The sequence below is a fragment of the Mustela erminea genome, chromosome 1, assembly GCF_009829155.1.
Source record: "Mustela erminea isolate mMusErm1 chromosome 1, mMusErm1.Pri, whole genome shotgun sequence".
In the NCBI taxonomy this organism is placed as follows: domain Eukaryota; kingdom Metazoa; phylum Chordata; class Mammalia; order Carnivora; family Mustelidae; genus Mustela; species Mustela erminea.
In genome coordinates this window covers 191,944,423-191,957,736 of record NC_045614.1, presented here as the reverse complement: position 1 = coordinate 191,957,736, position 13,314 = coordinate 191,944,423, and the positions used below count along the sequence as shown (strand labels likewise).

Sequence of the window (13,314 nt, the reverse complement as noted above, 5' to 3'; positions counted from 1 at the left end):
GCGGGGATCCCCCGATGTGGGGCTTGATTCCAGGACCCCGAGATCATGACCTGAACTGAAGGCAGATGCTTAACCAACTGAACCACCAAGGAGCCCAGGCAATAATTTATTTTTAGTGAAGCTTGTTAAATTTGTGGGTGCCCTTTCTCTCTGGTAGAGTCTAGGAGTTGGATGCTCAAACTCAAACTCTTTTCAAAATCCAGTCTCCTAGGTAGGATCTGAAAATCTCATTCAGACCCAGTGATGATCATCAAGGGATGCATCTTCAAGAGTGTCTGCATCTTAATGAGGGCCGATATTCCTCAGAGGGCAGCATCCACAGAGGCTGTGTCCTATCTCACTAGTCAAGGCCCTGTGGGCAAGTAGTTTTTAAATACTTTGCCTATCAGCCCTGATTTAAATAATGCATAATCTTAAGTAAAAGGAAATAAGTCAAATAAAATAAAATAAAATAAAATAAAACTTTTATTTTCCATCAGATTTCTCCTCCTAGCCTGCTATGCAGTTTGTACACACAAGGCTATAGCTGTTTCCTTCCTAACATAATTCTTGATGCTCGAGTCCCTTCCTGTAGTCAAATAGGAGAGTAAACAGTGACCTTAAAAACAACACAGACGTGCTGACTTTGTTTCCCTGTGACGCTTTGGGTGTATTATCTCAAATTTGCCTTATCAATATGATGACAGGACGTGTGCAATGATCATCTTTGGTAAAGAGACAAGAAGGGATTCTAATCCGTCATGCTAGCGTGGTTTAGTTCTTCACCGCACGTCCAGGCCCTGCTCTGGGTGGTGGGAGGCCAGGGCCGAGCAAGTCATTGTTCTTCCTCTCAAGATCTGAGAGTTTCTTGAAACCACTGCAGTTCGGTGTTCTCTCCACCCACTTGATCATTTTGTTACAAATGATGAAGAATGCGGAGGGTGGGGAGACTTGAACTAAGCATGAAAACCTAAACAAGTTCATTCAGGAAAAATCCTTCCAAGAATAATGTAATCACAGACTATCAACAGGTATTACAATAACAGCATCCTACCGCGTATGCTTGGGTGCTTATGTAGTTTATGGGAAGACATGGGGGCCCGCAGGACACTGGGGGGTTGTCTGTCAGGCACTAGAACTCTCTAGGATGGACCACAGAGCTCTCCTATCTCTTACCAAGTTACAACTGTGTGCTGATCTTGTTTTGATTTCCTACTTCCTACACTTACTGGACAGATGTTACTGTGAATTCTGCTAACCAATCCTCTGCTTTATTTTAGAAAGGAAAACAGTGAGGGACACAATCTGGCAGGAACCCCACAAGCCTGAGAATGATTCCCACATCAGAAAACTCTGTCAGCTAAAAGGTAATTGCTAAATTCAGTTCAGCTGACTTTGCATTTTCCCAAAGTAGCTTAAAGGGCAGGAAAGAAAAATTTACATCTTTCCCTATTAAAATAAGCAGGGCATTGTGGTCTACTTAAAAAAGGAAAAACAACTAGAATAGGAGGTATATATTATTAATAGGATATATACGTGTGTCTGGGTATGTATAGATACTCATAAACATATAGAAAGGAAGTAGAATCTAATTAGGTTGACTGTTGAAGCAAAGAATCAATTGCAAATAATATTTGAAAGTCTTTAATGTCTGTAAGAATTTTAACATGTGTTAAAAATCAGCCCATAGAAAAACCCTCCAAAATAACATCAATATATTAATAGTTGTTAAAACATTTAAGTTTTCCTTAAAAATATAGAAGAGCACCCTTGATTATTAATACAAAATTATATCATTTCATAATTTAAAAATTCCCAAGAAGAGAAAATTAGCAGCCAGGTGTAGAAAACTGTATTAATAATAAATGACTTCAAAATTAAAATTACTTAACTTCGGGAAGGTAATGAATAAAACAAAAAGTCTTCAGAGTTCACAAACATGAACAACTGCATAAAAAGTTGCTTGGTATTCTCCCTTTAATGTTACTAGAACAAAAAAAATTATGTTAGTTATTGATTATTTAAGAGTTTCTAATTTTTAATTAAATATATTTTAATACCCTGGGACAAAGGGAATTATAGTGCATATTTATCATTAGTTTAGTGATTTGATTATACATTCTGTCCAGATTTTACCTTTTAAGAGTGCTCTTAGATTTACAAAATAATTATTTATGAAAATAATTTATTTTGAAATATTGCTGTTTTATTCAAGATTATGTAACATTTTGAGAAATAATTTTAATTGAATTTTTAAATAGTTATAATTTTTTCTCTGTAAATAAATAGATGAAACATTTTGGAGTTTAGATATTTTCTTTAATCACAACATAGGAAATGTCTTAATAAAGATCATGTTGCGATTGGACTGTATCTTTACCTCGTGGATGCCAGCTATGTTCGCTCACACACTCTACAGACTAGTCAGACATTCATCCACGTTGTCTATCCTCATCCCTTTAATAAATACATGTGATTTTTAGATTATTGTATATTGATCTATGGGTCAAGAAGTTATAACTGTACTATAGATTATTTTGTTATAAATTTTGCCATTTCTTAATAATTCAATTTGCTATTTTTCTTTTTTACAAATAATTTTCTCCGATTTTTTTTTTTTTTTAAATTTAGGAGTCATAGGAAGGTAATTCTATTATAGCCCAAAAAATCTTGGCTTTACAGTATGGTGTTTCTGATTAGAGATGTGCTTTTGTCAGAGGAAAAGAAAAAGCAAGACTTTACAGAAACATTCTCAGCTTTGGTTACTTCTGCATCTTAAGCTACCATATATTCGCACGCGCGCGTTTGTGTGTATGTGTGCGCGCGTGTGCGTGTGCGTGTCTAAAAGTTCAGCTGGCATTTCAGCAGTAGCAGCTGAGTCACAGGACATTTCCTAGGGATTAATGCTGTGCAAGGAAGAGTTGATGGCCCGAGACCAAGGCCATCCGTGCCACTGTAAATTGAAGGGAGAAATTCAGTGGGGAAGGGAGGGCCACAAGTTGTGGACTTGAATTTTATGGGTGGAGGAGCTTCATTTGGAAAGCTCAGAGTATTTCTAGGCAATTAGTGCCCTACCCATCAACCCACGATATTTCTTTCTCAATTTTAAACACTACTTTTCAACTGTTAATTGCATAATTACCGAAGAGAGGTTTACTGTGTCTGAGGATAGGCAGTCTGTCAAGTTTAGGGAGAGGAAGACCGGAGGGTGCCTCGTTGCTATCACCAGAGCCCATTATTTTATTGAACCCATATGATGAAATTCTGAAGGCAGCCTCAATAGAATAGAAGAAAATATACAGGAAATTAAATGGTAGGAGTGGCACTAACTCCTACGGAATCTGTTACTAACTCCAAGACCAAAGGGGAAAACAAGGCCATTTCTCTCCATTTCAGTTTCAATTTCAAGAAGGTGTTTGTTGATGACACATATTAACAACAATTCAGGCCTAAAGAATATCAGGGCCTGATGAAAGAAATGTCCACGGGTTATGTTTAGCAAGAATTTGTGCCTGATGTTTGAATCTATAGATATTCGCGTAGCACAATAATATGACTGTGTTATGTCAGTTAAGACAAAATTTACCAGAATACATTGAGTGCCAGAAGCATAATATTTTTAGTTTATCTAGTCCATTTCCTTCTTCTAAGAAGAGTTTTATCGAAACCTCCATCTGTGCTGTTAAAAGAGACTACATCTGCAAAATAAATGCAAAATAAATTAAGTGCTCAGGACTTTATGACTAAAGCACTGGCATAGTTTAGGTATCAAGGAAAATTAATCTGTAATTCATATCAATTGTATGTTCAGCACCATCAAAGGCAGAATAGTCATAATATTCATTAGAGTAAATCAAGATCAATTTTAAAATTTTAAATTTATGATTTTAAAATTGATTTTGGCCTTAATTTTATGAAGAAACTAAATCAAGCCTGAAAAGAACGAACTTTGAAATCTGTGAATTGGAGTTTACCTAAGATCAAGCTTTGATTTAAGGAAAGATAGTGGTATCAGGAATAAGCTTTTTATATTTTATGCCAGAAAGTACAAAGAATAAAGGCAAAGCAAAATTAAAAAAATAATAATAAAAAGGAAGCAGAATGTGTTTAGAGATTTTTCAAACAGTGTGACTATGACAGACTATTCCATAAAACAGAAAATAGGCAAAAAAATAGTAATAAAACTTGGCCTGTTAGTAATGGAAGTAAAGGGCTGGATAAGATCAGGAAACATGGTTAGTATTGAGGGGACTATTAATTTCACCCATACTGTCGTCAAATTATTTTAAAAATAAATACTCCTTACGTATGATTTTGATGAGATTCATTACCAAAAATCCTATTATAGGAGGGATGTTACTAGGGCCTTCCGGTTTCACATTTGAATTGCCATTGGTCTGAAACCTTCTTTCCTAAATCCTAGTCAATATTATTATTTGGACCGCCTCTTCGGAGTATGCATGTAAACATGCTGGCTTGATTTTTCCAGACCTTATTATTTCTCTTCTTTTTTGGCTTGATACCCTCACTTTCAGGATGGCAAATAGTCACTAATGTATTTGCTATTCTGTTTAATTTCAGGGACCTCCAATTAATTTAAAAATTGTTTCCCAAGACCATGTAATTTAACTTTGGTTAGACTGGATCACAGGAAGGCATGACAGAGAAAAGCCCTATTTCACACCTGAACATCCGCTTATCATCTAGGAAGAAACTCCCTGAGCAGGCTGCCTGTGTGCAGGCCTCTTGCTTCCAAGAAGGACTTTTCTGAATCGAGTGATGAGAACACTCAGCACCTTCATGTTTTGGACAAATGAGTCTACCTTCAGTTCTTTAGTGGATTTCTTCCTAGGGTTATAGTTTCCTGAGTGTGGTTAGGACTGTCTTCATTAGAATCACCTGAAAGCTGATTAGAATTATTAGATTATTTTGCTTTTTAACCTCATCTCATTTCTTCCCCACATCTGCATTCGAGGGTCAGTTGGAGTCTGAACGTGTACGTCAGATGTGCATTCCTATGTATGCGGTCATTTGTGACTCACTTATGTAGTTTCTGCATGTTCTCATGATCTTGTTGCTGCCAAAAAAACCCACTCCCAAATGTAATGGCATCAAACAGCATTGTATCAGGCTTGTGGATTTTGTGGGCCAGGAATTCATTCAGGGCAGGGCTTCATGATATCTGAGGCTTCTTCTGGAAAGACTTGAATGACTGGGGAGGACTTAAATATTTCGTGGCTTGAATCATCTAGAGAGACTTTTTCACTTATATATTTGGCACCTGTTCTGGGATCACGTGCAGGCTGGGCTCGGTGGAGACTTCCAGTATGTGGCCTCTCCAGGTGACGTAAGCCCCACCCTGGACAAGGACTGGGTTGCAAGAGGGAGGGGCACATGAGAGGGAGCTTCATGCACCACAGGAGCAATGTCTGGAGAGAGAGCATCCCAAATGAACGAGGCAGAAGCTGTAAGGCTTCTTCTGACCTAGTCTTGGCGTGGGGGTGGGGGGTCACAAAGCATCATTTCCACTGCATTGTCCTGTGATAAGTGAGTTACTAAGATCAGCTCAGTTGAATAAGAGGAGAATTGAACTTTGTTTCTTGATGGAGACATACCAAGTTCACATTGCGGAACGTGTGGTGTGAGGGATATTTCTGTGGCCATCTATGGAAAGTACAGCTGCATGTTGCCTAATTCAACTCTTGCAACTTCGTTACTACTCAGGAGCAAATTGCTTCTGTTTTCTAAATATTCTCTTGTAGGGCAATATTCGGGAGATTGCAAATAAATAAAAATGTGTAAGACCACAAGACAAAGAGCTAATCTTCGTAAAATACTATTTTTCTGATGTCTCTTCCTTAGTTCAAGATCCTCAAACGTCCTCCTTTTTCTACAGCAGAGGCCACAATCTGGTAGCTGTGTAACTGAGTTTAGTAGGTAGTACGCTACTCTTTTATTACTGAGAGGGAAACTGAGTCCCAGAGAGGTCCATGCTTGCTCAGATACCCAGCTGGCCAGTGGCATTCTTCAATTTTTCTTTGTTAAATTTGTTAATTTGTTAAATTTGTATTTTATTTTGACCTGTTTCTTGTGAGAATAAGATTATCTTTAAGAAAATAAAGATTTATGATCTAGGCAATATAGTACCATAATAGACTAACGAAAAGTCTAAAGAGTATTAAGTTGCCCTTAAACTTCTTAAGTCCTGTAATTTCTGAGAATCTACATAACATTTATCTCTTTTCATAGATCTAAATGAAGATGATTTTCTTTTGAGTAATAACATGCATACTTTTCAAGGGAAAAAACCACAAGGCATTTCCTGTCAGGTAATGTGAATAATCAGCCTTTGGCATGTGTTTTGTGAAAATCATCTTGTTACTGAGCTCTGTAGTGTTCTAGATGCTGTGTACAATACTTCGCCTTGTAGCTATTTTGTATTTATATATTGTAGGCTGTTTTTGTAATTGATATGCTTATATCTGTGAATTGGAATATAAATGAAAAAATCAAATGATGACTTGAGTTAATAAACCATTTGATTATGCAAAACATTATGCTCTACAGCCTTTTGATAAGTAACTCTGAGCCTATTAAATTAATGTACTGGGATTTTCTCTGACAAGACCCATGTTAAGTGCTTAGAACTATCTGGTAACCTTCAGTGAGGGGCACGTCCCTCATGTTTTTACGTTTGATATAAAACATATACTATTATTCCTGACATATCCCTTATAAATTGCATTAATTAGCCCAGGAGTTCAGGCAATTAAGAATGTCTGAACCTTGGGCCTCCCTCATAATAATAACATAACATTAATTAACAGCCCAATAGTTGCTCTTCACCTTGTAATAGAAAAACAGTATATGAGCCAATCGGGCCAACTCAAGCATCACACTGATTTTTGATATTTTTCCGACAGCCCATCGTGTTCTCTTTCATCATTCTGATAGTTTTATTAGGAAATTTAGAACCGGCCTTCCTCGGTGCAGTAGAATGGATCCGTTGGAAGACAGGATATAGCGTCTGAATCGGGAGGGACTGAGTTGGTGAGGAAAGGAAGCTCACCTTCCTAAATCCAGCCTGATTTCTGAGGCTGTCGGAGGCCTTCTAACGAGTTAGACAGTGGACCATAACCTGTGATCAGCCACAGTGTCTCCTGGCTGTTCCGATGCTGCCGGGGTGATAGTAGTGAGCTCCTGAGGGGGGCTGCCCCAAATTGCCTTCAACCGGTGTGGTGTCCCACAGTGCGTGGTGGAGAGTTCTGGAAACACACAGACCTCTGTATCTTAGTTTGGTCCTTAGTACCTTTGTGATTTGGGGCACTTTACATAATTTCTCTCTGCCTCAGTTTTCATGATCTGTAGAGTCAGGCTACAAAGAACATTCATCTCCTGGCTTAATCAGGAGGTTTAAGTGAGGTACTTTATTAAAGCCCTTCCCTTCATGGCTAGCATTTAGGAGATGCTTGAAAAATTCTACTGTGGGTGTCCCTGAGGTTTCTCTCTTCTCCTCTGCCTCCCTCTCCTCCTTTTCTTACTCTTTGCAAGGGCTTCAGGACACTTTCACCAGCACAGCTGGCAGATTATTTCTAAAATCTGCGGTCTCATTCTCCTAAATTTAGATGAGGCCTCAGATATAGTATCTAAGTGAAACATTGTCTGATAGCCAGGAAATAAATGAAGGCTGATTTACAGTAAGAGCTCCCCAGACATGTGTTGTGCCAAGAGAAGTCCTTCTTTAGGTTTTTAGAAGAAAAATAGAACCATCTCTGAGAATGAAGAAAAGGATGTAAAAACTTCTTAGCAGAAAAGGGTTAGGGTGCTGGGTGGCTCAGTGGGTTAAGCCTCTGCCTTTGACTCCGGTCATGATCTCAGGGTCCTGGGACCAAACGTGCATTGAGCTCTCTGCTCAGCAGGGAGCCTGCTTCCCCCACCCCCAACCTCTTTGCCTGCCTCTCTGCCTACTTGCGATCTCTCTCTCTGTGCCAAATAAATAAAATCTTTTTTTTTTTTTAAAGGGGGGGTTAAAGGTAAATCTTTACTATACCAGTTGTTCTGGCATTTTCATTGGCTGAGAAATGATCCTTCTAGAATAGTAACCATCGACTTGTACTGTGTAGTTTATCACTAAAGATCAGTTGAGGGAATTCATAAGCAATGACAGACAAGCTGGAGATACCTAATCTAGAAATTTTCATTTGAGAGTAGAGGTTGGTCTTGTGTATCTTTAATATCTCTCTTCTCATTCATGGTGGGCATTCAGTTGAATTTAACTAATTAAGAAACACTTTTTCTGGTGTGCCTCGGTGGCTCAGTCAGGTAATCATCTGCCTTCAGCTCAGGTCATGATCTCAGGGTCATGGGATCGAGTCCCACATCAGGCTCTCTGCTCAGCGGTGAACCTGCTTCTCTCTCTTCCTTTTGTAATCTCTCTCACTTTTGCTCTCTTAAATAAGTAAAATCTTTAAAAGTAAAAAAAAAAAAAAAGAAACTTTTTCTGTATGACAGAATACTTTTGTATAATGAAGTATTATTTAGTATTAAGAAGTGTTCTGCAAATTATTAACCTACTAACTCCTTATGACTGAGGAAAAGTAAAAGCAGTTTATTTTTTGAAAGGTGGGGCAGAGGGGGCACCATTCTCTGGTGTGAAGGGGCAGACTAGCTTATCAGTGGGATCCATAAGAATGGACTTCAACATAGACTGTGGCCTCTCAATAAGTGAGCAAAAGTCTTATCAGAGCAGTGTTTCTCTGGTGTAGCCTGGGGATTGTCTGTATCAGAACAAAAGGACTTAAAAAAAAAAAAAAAAAAAAAGAAGGGAGTTGGGTGCTCCTGGGTAGCTCAGTTAGTTAAGTGCCCAACTCCTGTTTTCAGCTTAGGTCGTGATCTCAGGGTCATGAGATTGAGCCCTGTGTAGGGCTCCTTGCTGCGGGTGGAGTCTGCTTGAGATTCTCTCTCTCCACCTCCCAGGCATTTTTATGAGTAAAATGGTGACGCTAAGTACATGAACCATGAGACTCTCTGGCATCCAGACAGTGGACAGGCACTGGTCTACAGACATGATGCCCCACACAGTTTCACTTTACAAGCCCAAACTTGGCTCCTGTCTGGTCTGATAAGACAATAACTTCATGGAAAAACCGAAGTTGGCATTTGTTTCCTATCGTGAGAATAATGTATATTCATTGTAGAACTTCTTAAAATCATGGAAAGGAAGAAAAGATTAAAATAATGCATAATATCTTAACAGGGTACATATTTTCACCTGGTTGGCCATTTTACTGAATATCGTTAACATGGGATAAAGTTCATGGGATATAAGATATATTCATACTTCTGATTATCACAGGACTATGCCTGAAAATATATTTTAGACAATAAAACCATTCATAATACAGAATTTAAACATTAACTGAATTCCCCATCAGGAACCCCTCGACTAGACAAGTTTCCTTCATGTTTTCAAAATAAGAGGAAAGATCTCAGGCCTAGAGAAAAGTGCAAGGAACCAAGGGACAGGAGGTGGGGGCAGGAAGCGTTTATGGAATTCTCTCTCCAATACTGACTTAGTTCCATGAGTACTTCTGACTACTTGGCCTGGGATAAACTTGCTGGAGAACCCACCTTGCAGGACAAGTGCCGATGGGGAGAGTTTGAAGCAAAGCCAGATGCCCAGTACCGTGATCATTACAGCGATTATAGAGAACATCTTGGGGTAACTTGACTCCCAGCATTTATTTTTGTATCCTTGTTCTTATTTGTTCTTTTCTGGCAGCATTCAGTTGATGGCTCAGACCTTTTGTAGCATATTGAAAAGGGTATAAAATATGCAGTAATACAGACTTTGGGCTAATATATTTTCAAAAATGTTTCATGCCTCATTTCTCACGTAAATTCTTAGGTTGCTTTCAGCCTTCAGAGCGTCATTCATATTCATGATAGAAAAGAGGGATAACATTTATTACTTTCAGTGCTGGTGATATTAAGACCTGTCAAGCACCCCCCGACCCAAGACTGCACCAAAACATTTCCTCCCTACGCTCCTTCAGTGGAAAAAGTGTTGCTGCATGAATTAATTTTTAAAAATACGCGTGTATGTAAGCGTGGGTTAGGTTCTCTTCTAAAGGTTGGATGACTTCACACCCATTTCAATCAATTTCGCCTTTGACCTCCTTTCCTATGGAGACTGCAAAGCTTAAGTAGTTGATTTCTCGGCCTCCCCTGTAGTTAGGGTGGTCGTGGGATCCAGTCCTGACCAGGGAATTATAGTGAGAAATGCCCGGGGAAGGTTTTCTTTTCGGGGGATGGGGGAAAAGCAAAGGCTTCCTGAGGAGAAAGCTTTGTGCTTTGCCCTTTCCCTGCTGGAAGCTGGGACATGGTATTTGCTAAGTTAGAAAGCTGTCCTTCCACCACAGGGCAAAAGGCATATGGTAAGAACGGTAGAGCAATGCGGGGTGAGTCAGTCAGTTAAGCGTCTGCTTTTGGCTCAGGTCTTGATCCTGGAGTCCTGGGATCGAGTCCCGCATCAGGCTCCCTGCTTGGTGGGAAGCCTGCTTCTCCCCTCTCCCTCAAAGCTGAACGTATTCCTCATGGACACACGTTATTTATATAACTGCCACTTTTGCTAGTGCCGAGCCCTAATGAGATATTTGACCAAACCTTGGGCACAGAGTTAGAGGGTGACTCGACTCAGCCCCGACTGTGTGATCTAGACCAGCCTCCTTCTGGGTCATTGGCTTCTAGAGTTGAGAGTTGGTCATTTCACCCTTAAGAAAAAATTGGATTAATAAGAAAAACAACTCTTGGCTACATACAGCCCATTGGCAATGTAGAGACTTAAATGTAGAGACTTTAAATTGGTATCCAATTCAGCACACCATTGTTGGAAAATATACCTAGATTAGATCAAAGTGGAGCTGCTTTTTGGTGAGCTTAACTGAGGGGGCTTGTCACAAGGTGACCGGGAAAATACTTAAGGTTACAGTGTGATCCAGAAGAGACAGATCCCCTGTTAGGTTTCATCAGACAAATCTAGGGTGGTTCTAATCAAAGTTGTGAACCAACTGTAAGGCAGGAAAAAAACAGGCCAAAACGACAGATTGTTTACTTACTACTTGAAAGTGTCAACCAAAAAATTGTTAGTTTTTATGTATGATGGAATATAAAAATGAACCAATTATGTTGTGCATCATTCTTATTTCCAAGTTCTTTCTTATCTGCTGTATAACTTTGCTACTGGATTAGTTATCTGTTTTCAAAGTCCCTCTCCCTGCGCTACACAGGGCTTTCTGCTTCTTGCTGGAGGCCGTTCGGAGGAATCAGTACCTCATCTTGTTGGCCTTGGCATGTGGCTGCTTGAGTATATCAGAAGGTGGTGGCATTTGGCTTCCCCCAGAATGTGTGACCCAAGGCACAGACTAAGAAAGGAGACCAGGAAGCCTTTTAAAACTTGGTCTCCAAAGTCATATGCCATCACTTCTCCCTTATTCTATTTGTTATAGACAAGTTATTAAATCTAGCTAATACTAGGGAGAGGGGCATTAAGACCCACCTTTTGAAGAGAGCAGAATAAAACATTTATAACATATTTTAAAACCACCCAAGCCACCCAATAATAATGTGACATTATAGATGGAGGAGTTTTCCTATATCCCAAGAGCAATATTATAACTCATTTTGCAGGTAGAAAGAATGTAGAGCTCTATTTGTTAGCGAGAAGAGAAACATAATCTCTTTTTTAATAGAAGATTTTACGGAGTGGATTTAGTTGGTTCTAAAGGAACATGGAATGTTAATATGAAATCTACATCTTGGGCTCTGGTGAAATGACATTAAAATCAGAATAGATTTTCTTACTTTAGTATCCAAAGTCATGCTCGCTGTGTCTGTCTATCTATCTATCTACCTACCTACCTACCTACCTACCTATATATCTATCTATCCATCTATCCATCCATCAGCAAGGAAAAGAGGTTAACTAGTCCCCATTCAACTTTAATTTATACACAGAAAAAGAAATGCCTGGTTCTAATAAATGAATTTTATGAATGAACTATATTCTTTAACCAAGTTCTTATCATATATATATATATATATATATATATATATATATATGTATTATCCCATAATGATCATTTTAAAAAGTTGAAAGGAATTATTGGGGTATCCTTTAGCATTAGTCTCATGTTTAAAAGAATTATACAATTCAAAAAATGGCTTGAAAAAACATTCTGGGGACTCATACTGTGCCAAGCACCAAGTACTAGTGACATCTTAAAATGTAACACAAACCTGAAAATGGGGGCCTCCTCCCTTACAAATCCACATCGTACACCCAATGGCAAAGTAAAATCCCATCACTCAGTACTGGCTTCAGTCGTTTCAGCTGTTCTGTTGATTTCCACTTTTTGCCTCCTGGTCCTTGGCTAGAATTTGTGGGACTTCTGCTTAGCTTTGGCCTTTATAGTAACCAAACTTGCTTCACCTTGATAGGAGTGATAACTTTTGACTTTGAACTTGTTTAAATTCTCTGTGTCTCCGATTCCTTATGTGTAAAATGGTGATGAGAAAAAATTCTTATGATTGTTAGAAATATTAAATGAAACAGCATATGCATATTACCCCCAGAAGAGGAGCAATGAGCGCTTGTGTCCTCTCCCTAAACTCTTGAAATCCCATTGTAGGCCTCACCCTCAGAATCAAGTTCAAAGTTCCCTTCTGTTCCATTGTAAACTCCATCCAATGCCCTTTGCTTAATACCAGGTACATGGATTTTTCAAGTAGATGTAGACAGTAAGGATCTTGCATTGACCAGTACTAAACATAATAAAAAATATCTTATGCTATGATTCCAGATATTACCTAACTCAAATATATATTTGGTTTGAGTTTAAACTCTATCAGAGTTTCAAAAACGATGCCTATTATGTACCTGATACTGAAGGGCAGAAGGAAATAAGGTGTAGACGGCTTCATAAACCATTTTCTTGATCCTAACTCTCTACCAACTTCTGAGTTTGTGGATTTTTGGATCATGTGTTGGGACTGTAGTAAGTGAAGGATGGGGAGTGAATCCACTATATATTTAATGCGTGTATGTGTGTGTGTGTGTGTGTGTGTGTGTCTATACATATATATAGATATCTATATATATATACCTACACCCAGATTTTCATCTTTATACGTATGTATTTGGTGAAATGGTAATCACTGTACTTTGTTAACTTGATGACTATTTAAATTGAGAGAAAAGGATCCTTTCTCCATTATTTTGGCACCTGTGTGGTTTTATTTTTATTTTTATTATTATTTTTTAGAAGAATGTTAACA

At 38.6% G+C, this 13,314-nt stretch overlaps 1 protein-coding gene and 1 long non-coding RNA gene across 4 annotated transcripts in view; one reads left to right on the top strand and one right to left on the bottom strand.

Moving 5' to 3' along the window:
- The window catches only part of LOC116595849, a 212,187-nt gene that overhangs the window by 2,386 nt on the left and 196,487 nt on the right, over nt 1-13,314 (bottom strand). Inside the window, exon 4 of one of the 3 annotated variants that reach the window (XR_004287889.1) lies at nt 9,552-9,781. The exons of 1 other annotated variant lie outside the window; for it this stretch is intronic. This is a non-coding gene — a long non-coding RNA (uncharacterized LOC116595849). The remainder of the gene's footprint in view (nt 1-9,551; nt 9,782-13,314) is intronic. One more of the 3 variants, XR_004287892.1, reaches the window with a different exon arrangement.
- The window catches only part of LOC116595842 (putative uncharacterized protein ENSP00000383407), a 184,071-nt gene that overhangs the window by 161,323 nt on the left and 9,434 nt on the right, over nt 1-13,314 (top strand). The window contains exons 6-7 of the mRNA XM_032352631.1: nt 1,260-1,346; nt 6,229-6,308. Of these exons, the coding sequence (XP_032208522.1) occupies nt 1,260-1,346; nt 6,229-6,308 (167 nt within the window). The remainder of the gene's footprint in view (nt 1-1,259; nt 1,347-6,228; nt 6,309-13,314) is intronic.